General features: G+C 36.6%; 1 protein-coding gene and 1 long non-coding RNA gene across 2 annotated transcripts in view; one reads left to right on the top strand and one right to left on the bottom strand.

Moving 5' to 3' along the window:
- Positions 1-3,534, top strand: part of LOC588372 (ras-related protein Rab-37) — a 59,059-nt gene extending 55,525 nt beyond the window's left edge. Inside the window, exon 7 of the mRNA XM_788059.5 lies at positions 388-3,534. Within this exon, the coding sequence (XP_793152.2) occupies positions 388-490 (103 nt within the window). The 3' untranslated portion in view covers positions 491-3,534. The remainder of the gene's footprint in view (positions 1-387) is intronic.
- Positions 3,535-9,392: 5,858 nt separating this feature from the next.
- Positions 9,393-13,216, bottom strand: LOC105445226. Its single transcript, XR_973307.2, has 2 exons — positions 11,845-13,216; positions 9,393-10,920 (listed from the first exon to the last, which is right to left on the bottom strand). It is a non-coding gene; the product is annotated as an uncharacterized LOC105445226 (long non-coding RNA).
- Between the last annotated feature and the right edge of the window lie 202 nt (positions 13,217-13,418).

Genomic DNA, 13,418 nt, shown 5'->3' on the forward strand with positions numbered 1-13,418 from the left:
ATCGTTGTCCCATAAGATACTTGAGAGATACTTGATGAACTATTACAGGGTACCGGTATACATGATGATGTTTAATGTACGAAGGTAAATAACAATTTCCCAAAATTTTGCATGCATCATATAGAGTAAAGGCCTATGATAACAACGATTTGAATGAGATTTGCAGCAAAGAATTTGTTGGAGAACAAAATATTGTCCAACTCAACAAATAGTTTTTAGGCTTTTGAAGGATTAAAAAAACCAGTGTAGCTGCATCAAGTAAAAAAATGCATATTTACTGAATCCTTGACCTTACTCAATACTTTGCACTTCGACCCTCACCCTGGTCTTTCAGTTATTGACTTTGCTCTCTATATTTTCTTGTTTGTTTTCTTCTTCTTCTTATAGAGACTTGAAAATGAAGAAGACAAGACGGCCAAATGACCCCAAGTTCAACGTCAGAGAATTTGTGGAACAACAAAAGCAGACGCCGTCGGGCTGTTGTTCATAGAACACTCTTCTCTTTGTCTTACCTTTAACCTGAGCGGTTGGTTGCCAGTGCTTGCCAGTCATAGTGACACTATGGACACTACTCAAATTGGCAATGCAAGCAGGCGGAGCAGAAAGGAGAGAACGAAAGGACAGATAGATAGATAGATGGATGGATGGAGGGATGGAAGGAATGGAGAGTTTGAGAGCAGATGGGTTGATCAATCTTCAAGAATTGAAAATATAGATTCGGTGAGAGTGACAATATGGATTTGGTGAGAATGACAATATGGATTTGGTTCATGGACGCATTAATTGATTGAAGAATCGCTGTAAGCACACTGAAAGGAAAAAAGCTGTAGCACGATTGACTATCATCATTATTATTATCATTATAATCTTTATAATAGTGTGTAGTTATGACAGGAAATGGGGAAGGTGGCAAAAGAAACATAAAGGGATGCACAGAACTGTTGAGCACAACTACTTCACATCGGACACAGCAGTTCGTCAGGAGCTAGCATCACTGCACAGTCCTGTGAAAAGGAATCTGCGAATTGGCAACCCACACATGAAAGCATAGGAAGGAATTTCAAACGAGTTTGATTGGTATTGCAAGAATGCAAAGGTTTTGTTGATTGAAAAGAATACATGTATCCACTGAGTTTTATTTTGAGAATGGGTCAATGAATATAAGATAGTACAGGGACTGCAGTGTCAGATTTGTTAGGAAGAGTGATTATAGGAAGGCTTTCAAAATGTGCTAGATAGTAAAGACAGCATGACCGAGGTTGACGCAGAATGTTTCTTCAAGATCGTAACTCATCAGTACTGCACCATGTGAAAGTGGAAGATGATAAAGTTGTTTGGTTTCAAATAGGAGGCATGAGGAAAACAATTTCATGTTTTTTGTGTCGATAGAAAAGCAGATTTCTCACATATTGGATGTCACAACTCAGAAACTGTAATCAAAGATTTTGTGTGTCCCCCATAGTTATCCCCTCTATGGTAAAGTCTGAAGAGTCTGATATGTTTCTATACAAGTAGTACGTTGTCTGTATAAAATTTGATGCAGAACCATGACATGGATTGCATAGGATGGGACTGGGATTGTCCAAAGGGTTCTATTAGCATGGATCTTTGGTGTGGTGAAAGTTCATTTCTTAACATTTACTTATTTTTAGACTTTATTCAGTATTTTGTAGGAGTATTTCTCTCTTTTTATCATTTCTGATCTAAAGGTTAATCAGATGATCAGATGTGATTACAAATGAATTATTTCTGAGTTCCGAGCATATATCATACACCAATTACAGGAGCCAATAACCAAATTCCATATACACTGCCAGTTAGGAACACAAAATTGCATTATGGTGATAGTTTTTCATAGATGTACATGCCCTGCATTGCTCACTTTGAGTTGAATCAGTTTTAATGTAATGAGAAAAAAAATAAGAAAGGAACCGAAATGAAATAATACCACCTTGTGAAGTTATTGAGTCCTAGATAGTTTGAACTGGGGCCCATGAATCATGAATGTTTATACCAAATCCAATGTCTCATATTACACAGAAAGATTTTTCAGGTGTGAATATGCTCTATGATTAATCCAGTTTAAAAATGACCCAGGCCTGATTTTTGTTTTCTTTTTTGCAAGTGTGCTAGTTTTCCCTGTAACAAATAATCTAGTACTGTTGAGCCAATTGCATCTCGTCGTTTTGGCACTGTGACTGGGTTTGGGCAATTTGAATTTGATTGTTGCAGCATTGAAGTTGCGTCATAGAGGTGTAACAATGTGGACTGGTGACATCATTCGTTCACATTTCATCCAACTGATAATTCCATTGCCTTCCCTCCTCACTTGCTGGGCCCATGTGATGCCATTGCTGTATCACACAGGTGTGTCAAGACTGGTTGCAGTACATTAGATGCCCCCTGCTATTGGCTTCAATCTCAAACCAGTAATTCAATATTCTCACTGTGTGCTCACTTCAGGCTACATGTCCTTTATGCTCATGGCTAGGGCATCTATCTCTACATGTAGCTCTTGTATGAGATTGGTTACTGCCAAATTTTTTTAAGATTTCTTAATCTACTGGTTTTGTTTATTTAGAGGTTCATTATTCTGTTTGTCCATTATTCCATGTTGTCTGTTTAGAGCCAGAGTGGCATTAACTCATTCACTTTAAAGCCCCACTGCACTACTTATAGCTACTTGCGCCCTCGATCGATCTATATCGCAAACAATGCCTAAGCGGTGACCGTTGGTCCCCCATGGTCCCTTTTTTTCTTATGTTAATTGAGAGCTTATTTGATATAGATAATCACCTGTCAGTGACCACACAGGGAGGTCTAATCCCTCCTGGCCAAACTAGTGCAGATAGGGTTTAACACAGAATTAATTCCCTACTGGCTCTGAATAGATGTTACATGTATATTCCAAAGATCGCTTTCTTTCCAAAGATTCATTATCTTGAATCAGGATAATCATTAGACGATTTATTTGTGGTAAATGTACCAATTAGGATTAACAAGTTTTCATATCAATGAATCAAATATTCAGATTAATGAACCTTTGAGTGAAGGGAAGCTGTGTCATCAGAACTACAAATGTCTTGAATACATAGCATAGACCTTATCAACATCATTAGGAGACAGACCATAGTATTTAGAAGTAATCTATAAACTTCATTAAAGCTCTAGAATGAAGCAAATTTTTATCATGTACACTCAAAGCGCAACTCAGAAAATTAGATTTCCTGCCATTTGTTTCGCTCAGTTTATTTATTTTTCTCCACTTTGTTTTAGTAACATCTCTAATTTTGTTGTTTTTATGAATATATATATTATTGCGCAACTCATTTAATCTTGTCTGCAATAAAGTAAAGAATAGGTACGTTTAAAAACTGTTGCCATTCAAATGCATTCCACTTTTAAATGTATACATATACGTAAAGTACATTATACGTAGATTATATTATGTACATTAATCATGTTTGTATGGTTTGGTTACTGTTTTCTTGTTAATTGTAGATGTTTAAATATAGAGAGGTATATTCAGAGTCATATTTTTTCCTGTTATAATCTTTTCTTTTCACCATTGTATATATCCACCAAACTTTTAGCCTTATTTATTCTGTGAATCTCACTAGCAAGAGTAGAGTGAGCAAGTGCAAGAGTGAGAGAGAAAGAGGGAGATCTGCATCTAGTATTGTCTCCATTCATCTGTAATTATCAACAAGTACTATTTTTTGGAGTAGTGGCTCTCTGAAGTTGTGATTGTTTGTGATTTTTTGATTGACCACTAGATTGCCAAGACAAAATGTTGTCTTTTTCTCCATGTTTCCTTTATGATGTATAATCCAACTTCTGACTTTTTGAGCACTTCCTTGTATGGAAAGTGAAAGCCTCATTCTCACTGATGTGATGCAGTAAACCATCTCAAAAACCCAAATGGTATGACATAGGTTTTAGCGCGCTTCAAATAAGCTAGTATAGTAGCCTTTGTTGCTCACTTCACTTCTCTTGGCATCTATTTATATAAAATGGTTTCATTTTGCCATATCAGTTTTTTTTTTAAGCAGTTTCATGCATCATGTAAGAATGAGGCTTACGTTTCTAAGTCAGATTTTGGCAAGATTCTGTTCTGTAGTACATGGTACATTTACGTGTCCATTTAGGGTGTAGAGTTTATGTTGTGTTGAGATATTAGCCAGAATAATTACAAGTTAGAGATCCTGAACCACACATCCTGAACCACACAACTCTCGTATAAGGGATTTATAATGACTATTAAAGACTCTAAAGGCAGATAAAGGGTGGCATACACTAGAAGTATGAAATGTCATCAATTCTGTGTACCGGTTTATATGAAGACCACTCAAGATAATCTCATGGGCTATATCGAGGGGTCAGTGACACAAAGATGTAACTCCATTTTGAGAAAAAGTGGTTTATGTGTCACTGAGCACTTGGGCCCTAAGGACTTAAGTCTATGTTTCACTAGCCATTGACTTTAATGGGTTGTTGGGTGGAGTTGAGTCTTTGTGTTTCCTGGAAAGCCCACATTTTTCTGAACATTTTGATATCCAATACTCATTTTGGCAAAATATGGAGTTACGTCTTTGTGCCACTGAACCCTCAATATGATCTTCCAGCACCTTCAGCTCAGGAAGATAAATGCCCTGAGATCACCTCTGTGATGATAGTTTGTCCCATTCCAGAGTAGTCAGTAATTGTTTGATAAATATTGCCCTCACTGATGTTTACTATCTGTGTAATACAGTATCTGGTACATTTATATCATGTAATTATACCATGTATTATGATAGAGATGGTATGGGCATTAGCAGAGTGGAAGAAGGCATTCATTAACCTGAATTAGGACCTTTTACAGAACCTCATTCATTTTCTTGGGACACATAAAATAGACCAATGTTCAAGTCTTAATTGCAGTGCCAATTATTTCGTAAAAGTTTATAGAGAGAGAGAGGTGTGTCGGACAGTGGATCATATGGTTTACGGTTCGAGTCTTGCCACGACACTAATGTTCTTCGGCAAGACATCAATCTACATTTGCCACTCTCCACACAGGTGTTAATTGGGTTCCCGGTAGGATGCAAATGTTAATTTTGTTGGATTGGAATGTGTGCGCTTTTAAAATGGCGCCTGGTCGGAATACTTCCCAGGGAGTGAAGTGTTAGTACTATCATGTGCGGTTTTGCAATTTAATTCAATGACAGGCACTTTGAAATGTAGTATTATGTGCTATACAAATTTCACTTTTATTATTATTATTTGATATCATGTCTAACTTATCAAGATTTTTGTCTTGTTAGAGTTAAACTCTTTGTGCATCAGACCATGAAGGCTCATGCACATATGATGTGGTAAACTGCAGCATTTTTGTTCAATATGAAGGGTGTTCAATAAGTTCATAGCCCGGCTATGAAGGAGCAGGTAGTGAATTTACAGAACGCCCCTCGTACAATCACTTCAGCGTCATACGCTTCACATGTCTGTATCTTATATTAAACAACCATACATATGTGAGTGTGCGTAGGACCTTAAAGATGCAGCTACTTTTACTAAACTCCCCTTGCCATTCATGTACGTACACATAGCAAACCTGCCACAGTTTCCTGTGTCATATGGGAATGACCCTTTGTAAAGGTTCAGCATACCGGTCATCATGCATTACATTCCAAGAGGCTATTCTTGAGTTCATTTCATTGCTCACTTGATCTTATGAAAAAATACATATATTTCTCGTAAATTGTATCTGTTTGGTATAGCAATGTTTCCAGATTTCCCCCTGACATGGATAACAATGGTATACACTCACCCTAATCCCAACCCTACTAGCTGTTTGTTTGAATGTTGTATGACCTTATCAGTGGGCATAGCTTGCCAGTATGCAACTCAGGTTCGAACTCTAAGCACACTGGAGAGTCGACCACTATACCAACTCAAATCCTAAATGTACAATGATCCTGTGACTGCTATTACATATCTCATGACAGAACATTCGGTTGGTTTCTTTTAGTCCACTTGACGTTCCTGTAGTAAAAAGCAAACATAGAAAAGCTCTTCCTGTTAGCTTAAGTGTCATTTATACAACTGGCAATGTTATTGTAAGCTCAGTTCAGCTTTCTTTTTTTAATATTTTTAAAATATGTTTTATTACGCATGCCATATTTTCTAGATGTATGAAGAAATGTGTTAGTCCTCTCTTTCTCTTTTTTTTTAATTATCTAGACCTTGTGCGGTCCATCACTCCATGTACACATTTTGTCATTCCTCTTTACAAGTTTCCATAATTCTCTTTCAGTAAGATTTATATCAATAATGCTATTGTTTGTTTAATCTGATCGTCAATACAGCTCCATGGCTTTTCCTTATGTATATAATCATTCCAATGTGTTAATCCCCACCCCCCCCCCCCCTCCCTCCCCACCCAAGAAACATACACTTCCGTGTGAAGAAAGGGAATTATTTTTGTTTGTCTATAGAAAGTAATCACTGAATAGTTTTCTTCAAAACCTTACATTCAAACATATTGTGCAATATTCAAATTCAAGTATGATAATCTGTCTATTGTATTCTGTTAACCCATAGCATAAGAGTTTTCTGAATGTCTCAATGAATCAGCCTTTCATCCTCAAATTCACAACAATTATTTGTATTTTCACTCATTGTATTCAACAAAATGAATTGAAGCAGTGTGGATGTACATTTCAGAGTTAACAAGAAATTGCCACTTTGTATTTTGACTCACCATTGCCAAGTTTGAGACTTCAATTATTATCGATGAAATAACTCTTTGAACAGCACAATGTACTGCTACACAAATAGATTCAAACTTTCCAGTGTTTTAAGCACATTCTGCTCAAGTTCAATTTGTTATTCAGAGCATTCTGGATGAAAGTATTAAAATGAAATGTCACTAAAAGGTGACACTTAACTGCTATGGGTTATTTAAAAAAAAAACAATCATGGTATCTTCAACAGTACAAATAATCATGAATATTTGTTATTACATGTATTTCTCTGTATATGAACATTATAGATACTTGAAATATCTATCCAAAGCTCATTCCAGCAATCTTATAACATTATAAGCAATGATGACATAAAAAGAGGTACATTGTTTGTAATTGTTTGTTTTTATTTTATTACCACAGTTGTATTTATTTACAATACATATTTTGAAAAGAAAAAAAGTACTATAATCATGAGATATGTTTCATTCTGTATCACTCATGTCAGTCTCTCTAAAAATATATTTCTTTGTAAAGGCTATGCTCTACAAAATTGTTGTATCTTCCTGCTCCTCTATCGTAACTTTCTATGTTGATTAATGTGTTGTTGTTGCAAGAAGGGCATTACCATCTAACACATTTTAGCTAGAAGGACTTTGATTAGTGTTCTTGGAAACCTCAACACTCAAAATGGAAACTTGGTTAGTGCAAATAATTTTATCATAGAACTTGTAACAAATAGTTTATCCCATTTAGAACATTGGCAACTTTTTACACTAACCCTAAATATCAGCACCAAATACAAAAAACAGACTTTTTTTATGTGGTTCTTATGGTTAATTTTGTTAATGTCCAGGGGCAGTATTCTAAAAGGTCACTTAAGTGCACATTTCTACTTGGCATGGGTTGCATTGCACATAACCTTTGATGTATGCCTGTGGTGTGCACGCTTGAGTTAAATGAAGAGGTAAAAGAGTTTTGGTATTCTAAAAGTCTGAGCAGTCAATTTACTTCAAAAAGATGAAAGACCTAATAGGTCTCTTAATATTTTAAGTCCACAGTTTTTTAATGACACAGAACTCTGTTACTGAATCGTTCATGCTTCATACTGGACCGTCAATTGCAAGGATGACATGTTTGATTGAATGAGACTTACCATATTATTTTCTATATGACGTAGCAGTCTCAGTTTTAGTTTTAAACAAGGATGTTTTAAGCTAGTCCAGAAAGTAAAATTATCACAAGGCTTTAAAAAACTCTACTCTCGCAATCTGCGCGTTTCAACACACATTTTCCTATGTTGATGTTGGAGTGCATATACATCATATTTCTTTGATACAGCATATCTGATTGGTGGAAATGGGCTAAAAAGAGGAGGGGCATAATTTAATGATTCCAGAGTTAATTGACCGCTTCATGAGCTTTCATGACACCAATTTGGAGGTCTGTTAGCGCTCAATTAATAAGAGGACTTAGCTTTCAGAATTCTGCCCCAAGACATTGTTTATGTGTAAGTTTGATTGTACACCCAGACTCTAATTTTGTGCACAGTAGGTACATCATTACAAAAAATACATAAATAGAAAATAGCACAAAAACACAAAACATGAATGCTGGCCTTTACAAGGACTCAGCTGTGGTATGAGATGGGTTCTAGTCTGTTTAGAGAGAATGTATACACAAGAGAGTTTATGATAAGCAAATTGAAGATTTATATTTAAAAAATATAGGAAGACAAATGTACATAATAATAAGGTATTCTTCAAAACTATTCTTACTATATTGACCATTATAGTATATGTTTATTCATAATGTCACCTTTGCTTGAATTCTCATTGGCCAACCACTTTGTGAATATTCATGAACTAAATCCAGCCGACCAATGGCTGTGCAATGAGTATTCGGATTGTGTATTTATCAACCTTGCTATACCATTCTGTTTCCTTGAATATTTTTGTGTCTCATTGTAGAAATGAAGAGAAGAGATTATATGAATAAACATGAAGGTATGAAAACAATTGGTGTCATTTCATTGGGCCAAAGGAAACAAACTGTCTGTTTGTCTTTATTTTCTGCATTTGAATGCTGTGTCAGTACAAATCAAGATGAAAGTAAAAATATGTCCTCATCCATGACTATCAAAAATGTTTTAAAAACTAAGGCATATCAAGACTGTATTACACTGAAAACATGCTGGATACAAGTGAATATGAAACGATATGACCCAAGTAAGTACATGTAAAGACATAATTTGTAGATGAGTTTAAACTGAATTGTTATTTCTGCATTATTTACTTTAATGAATCAAGGAGAGGCATTTCTGATAAAGCATATGCCTTTAATTTTAGGCAAATGTTGATGCCTTTTATTTGATTGGTTGGTTGGTCGATTGATTGATTGTTTGATTGGTTGATTGTTTGATTGATTGATTGATTGTACCTTTGGTAAAGTGTTTACATATCCTACCAACTTAGGTATATGTAGAACTTCATTTGGTCTATACCAAGGTTGTCCACTACACAGGTGATCCAATCAACATTCATCTTATCATCATTTGGATTAATAACTAGTAGGGCCAATATGGCCATTCAGTCTAAACTTACATGGTCCTATTGCTTGTTTTCTCTAATATCAAATGATCTAAACCTCTAAACCCATTCTTCAGAAGAAGAAAAAATATGCATCCATCATTGTTGAAGATCAACACACTGCAGGATGGTGCCTGCACGAAGTCAGTATGGCACATACTTCAAGTGAAGATTATATTTACATGTAAACAGAGTGTTGTGCAGTAGTATACAGATGAGGTGCAGCTGCAAAGTGTGTTGGAAAGACTGCATGTTAGATGAGGACTTCCCTCAAAGCTCTCTTGAAAGCATCAAATGAAGGGAAGTATGCAGGATCCTTCTATGACGCCGTTCTATTCTCTGCAGGCGTAGGGGAGAAGGATGAGGAAAGTACTTGAGAGACGGAGTGTGGAATCCAGGATCGGCAATCTGATGGTATCGGGTGGTCCTTCCATCATTATCAACCAGGTTGAACTGTATCCTGAAGAGCATAGTTAACAGACTGTGCTGATGTTTACTCTGAAGTGAAGGTCACTGGCGCTCATTCAGCATGGCACTAACCCTTGATCTACGGTCATAGTTGCCTCACAATTACAATCTGGTACTATTCAGCTGTACCTGCTCCACTTTCTTGATGAACATTGTGTGTGTGGGTCCCACACTACAGCCGTGTATTCTTTCCTGGGTCGTACACAATCTTGTAGGTTGCTTCCTTGATCTTATGTTAACACTTCCTGAAGTTACGCTGGAGGAAAGCTCAGGTGGAGTTAGCTTTCTTGGCAATAATGTCAACATGGTTGTTGAAGTTTAGATTATTGTAAATATGAACTCCAAGGTATTTTGGTTGATGTAGCTTCCTCAAGTATTGTTCCATGGAAGTTGTAGGTGGAGGAGATCGGTTTGCGTTTCTTGGTGGCACGCTTAACTTGCCACTTTGCTGGATGAAACTGCATGTGTAATGTAGGCCTATTAATATACCATATTCCACAAAAGGAACGCAACACCTGATAACTGTAATGTTAGCATCATTGACACAGTGTTATTGTTTTTTTTTGTTTTTTTTTATTAAGCACGACTGATGTCGTCAACACGGTTGATTGTATGAAAAGCTATCATGCACAGATCTCTAGATGCTTCAAGCAAGACTATGGTCGTTAAAGTAGCACATTTTTAAAATAAAGTTTCTTTATACAATAACAGAAAACAAAAATTGAGACCTTAGTATCATTTTACTAATAAAACAAAAACCAATGACGATGTTGCCGTTGAAATTGCAGACCTCAAGTGTTGCGTTCTTTTTTAGTCACCCTGTAAAGAGATATTTCTTGCCAAACTAAACAATGTTTTTAAATCAGCTCATTTCGAGTTTTGGGGTTACTATACCCTCAAATTCGCCTTTCATGAAAATAATTTTTCTGAAATAACTTTTTTAACAAAGAATATAAAAAAGGGGGAAAATGATAAACTTCCAACATATTCCAACAAGGACAGCTATATTCTAGTAGGAGAGGAATGCATCAGATTTTGATCAACCATCAAAATATTGATGGTTGTGATCTGAACGGGCTTTGCGTTTCTGGTACCCATCATACATCAAGACTCTTCGTGGCGGCCCTGTCGACTGCCTAGAACAGAAGAAGAAAAAAAATCAAGAACACATTTTTGATAATTCCCAAGTAACTTTGTTTTTAAATGTAAGAACAAAATTAAGGGCACCTTTGCACAAAACTTACATTGATGGTAACTTTGATATCAATGGTAACTACCACGGAAACCTTGATTTTGATTGGCCGTCCAGCCCTGCTACAAAGAAGTTAGAAACTGCAGTATATATTCAGGGTATTGTCGGACTTTTACATAGTGCAACTTGTTTGGTTGGTTTATTTTGTTTTGTTTTGTTTGGGGGGGGGGGGGGTTCTCCAAATAATATTTTTAAAAGACGACCCTTATGTTATTGTCGACACTGAGTTTATAGAAGGAGAAAAAATATCAAAATATAATGGGAAATAATGGGAAATATAATATGGGAAAGTATTCAAATTAAACTGCACGAGAAGTATAAATTGCAGTGTCCAATCTGACATACCTCAAGTATATCATTTACATAAAATGTTCGCTGTGCCTTCGCTAGATCCCAAAGGTGCCTGAGCACGACAACCCTTCCCCATCACCGGCCCCGTCAGAGAATTTGTTTAGACTGTTTTTTAATGTCAGAAAATATTGAAAACAAATATCCTCTCTCTAATTTACAAGCGGGAAAGAAAATAAACTTCGCAGTAATCATTTCACTAATTCTACACCCTTACTTACAGATCTTTTTTTTGTATCTTCATCAGATAAGGCCCACAGCTATTATTATATTTTAACTGACACATAATAATAATATGGATATTTATATAGCGCCGGTATCCGCCAGGCTTTGACGCTCATGGCGCTGTACATAATTATTACAATCATTTTCACATATATCAATTACAACAAGAAAAGAAAAAAACTTTATCGCTATATTTCTTGTATTTAATCCTTTTTATGTGCCCATGTATGTATACCTCTTCTTGACAGTGCATTCATTCCAAGTTTTACTCATCCTTAGCAAGTTTATCCGCTTGTCCTTTTATCCTGTGGGCGAAGTAAGCTCCGATCATTAGCGATATGAGGAGCAGGAGGAGGAGAGGGAACGCATCCAATAAGGAACCATTATGAAAATGTATCGGCATGTTGACAAATAGAATATCTCGTCGACCTCTTCTTAGTCCGGTAGATGTTTCTTTCTTTTTATATTTGTTGGAGGAAGCTGACTGGAAGTTGAATGCACCTGATGAATTGGGTTATTCAGTTAAGTTTACGACCACGATGGTGTAGCTAGCGGCTCTACCAGGGAAGATGTAAGATGTGATGGAATCTAGCTTACGGATTGATGCTTCACTTTCAACCTGTATAGGATGAACGTCCTATTTTACTTCTGTGGTATTTGGCGTCAATATTCAATAAAAAGTTGATCCGATCTACTCCATATACATGTAGTATTATGAAGACCTGAACTTCTTATCAACACGTAGGTGCAAAATCAATATTATAATGTGGTCTTAAAAGGCGACCGCCTGATCAGATTAATTATGTTTCCTCTATGTAGAGACCTGCTATCCAGCACTATTTTTCTGTTCTTTGGAAGATGCCCACTCCTCGATCTGTGATGAGCTAAAGTTTCGTTTTAGTCTGGTGCACTCTGGAAACAATCCTTTTTAATCACAAGAAGTAGTAGCTAGGCCGCTATGATCCTTGCGGAACTTCAAACTTGGTTCACCATTACCACAGTTAAAAACTGTCCCTCGAATAATGAACATGCACAACGTTCCAACTGCATAATACCAATCGTATATCATTGACTATACGAGTTATAGAAGTTCGGATCGAGTCACAAAACCTTCTATATCAACTTTGTTTAAAGATTCCACCATCAGCATGAACGCAGTTCGTAATAACCACTCCTACATGAATATGAAGACGTGGAACCTGTGCACCAATCCGTGTGTATACGTCCGGAATAATTGTCTTTTGATATTGAGTCTACGCTTGGTAAACACTGTTTGCCCTGCATGAATGTATTAAATTTTGAGCAATAAATAGTTCTGATGAAAAACTGGGTGAGAAAGGGTTGCCACGTGTATACTAGCTTCCAACTCTCTTTCATGACTGTTGAGGCGTGTAAACAATACTTTTCATCGTGACCGTGACGTACACTATGCCAAACGTTCCCACTACATGATACCAGTCGTGGATATTATATTTTTGACTCTGCAGAGACATAGAAGTGCGGATCGAGTCACATAATCTTCTAAATCAACTTGGTTGAGATATTTCACCATCAGCATTAACGCAGTTCATAATAACCAGGCGCGGATCCACGTAGCCAAACGTTCCCACTATGATACCAGTCGTGGATATTATATTTTTGACTCTGCAGAGACATAGAAGTGCGGATCGAGTCACATAATCTTCTAAATCAACTTGGTTGAGATATTTCACCATCAGCATTAACGCAGTTCATAATAACCAGGCGCGGATCCACGTAGCGATTTCTCCGGCCCGCCCCCCCCCCCCTAGCCCCCAAAACGGTAAAAAA

The sequence above is a fragment of the Strongylocentrotus purpuratus genome, unplaced genomic scaffold (genome assembly GCF_000002235.5).
Source record: "Strongylocentrotus purpuratus isolate Spur 01 unplaced genomic scaffold, Spur_5.0 spur5_scaffold_14, whole genome shotgun sequence".
Classification (NCBI taxonomy): domain Eukaryota; kingdom Metazoa; phylum Echinodermata; class Echinoidea; order Camarodonta; family Strongylocentrotidae; genus Strongylocentrotus; species Strongylocentrotus purpuratus.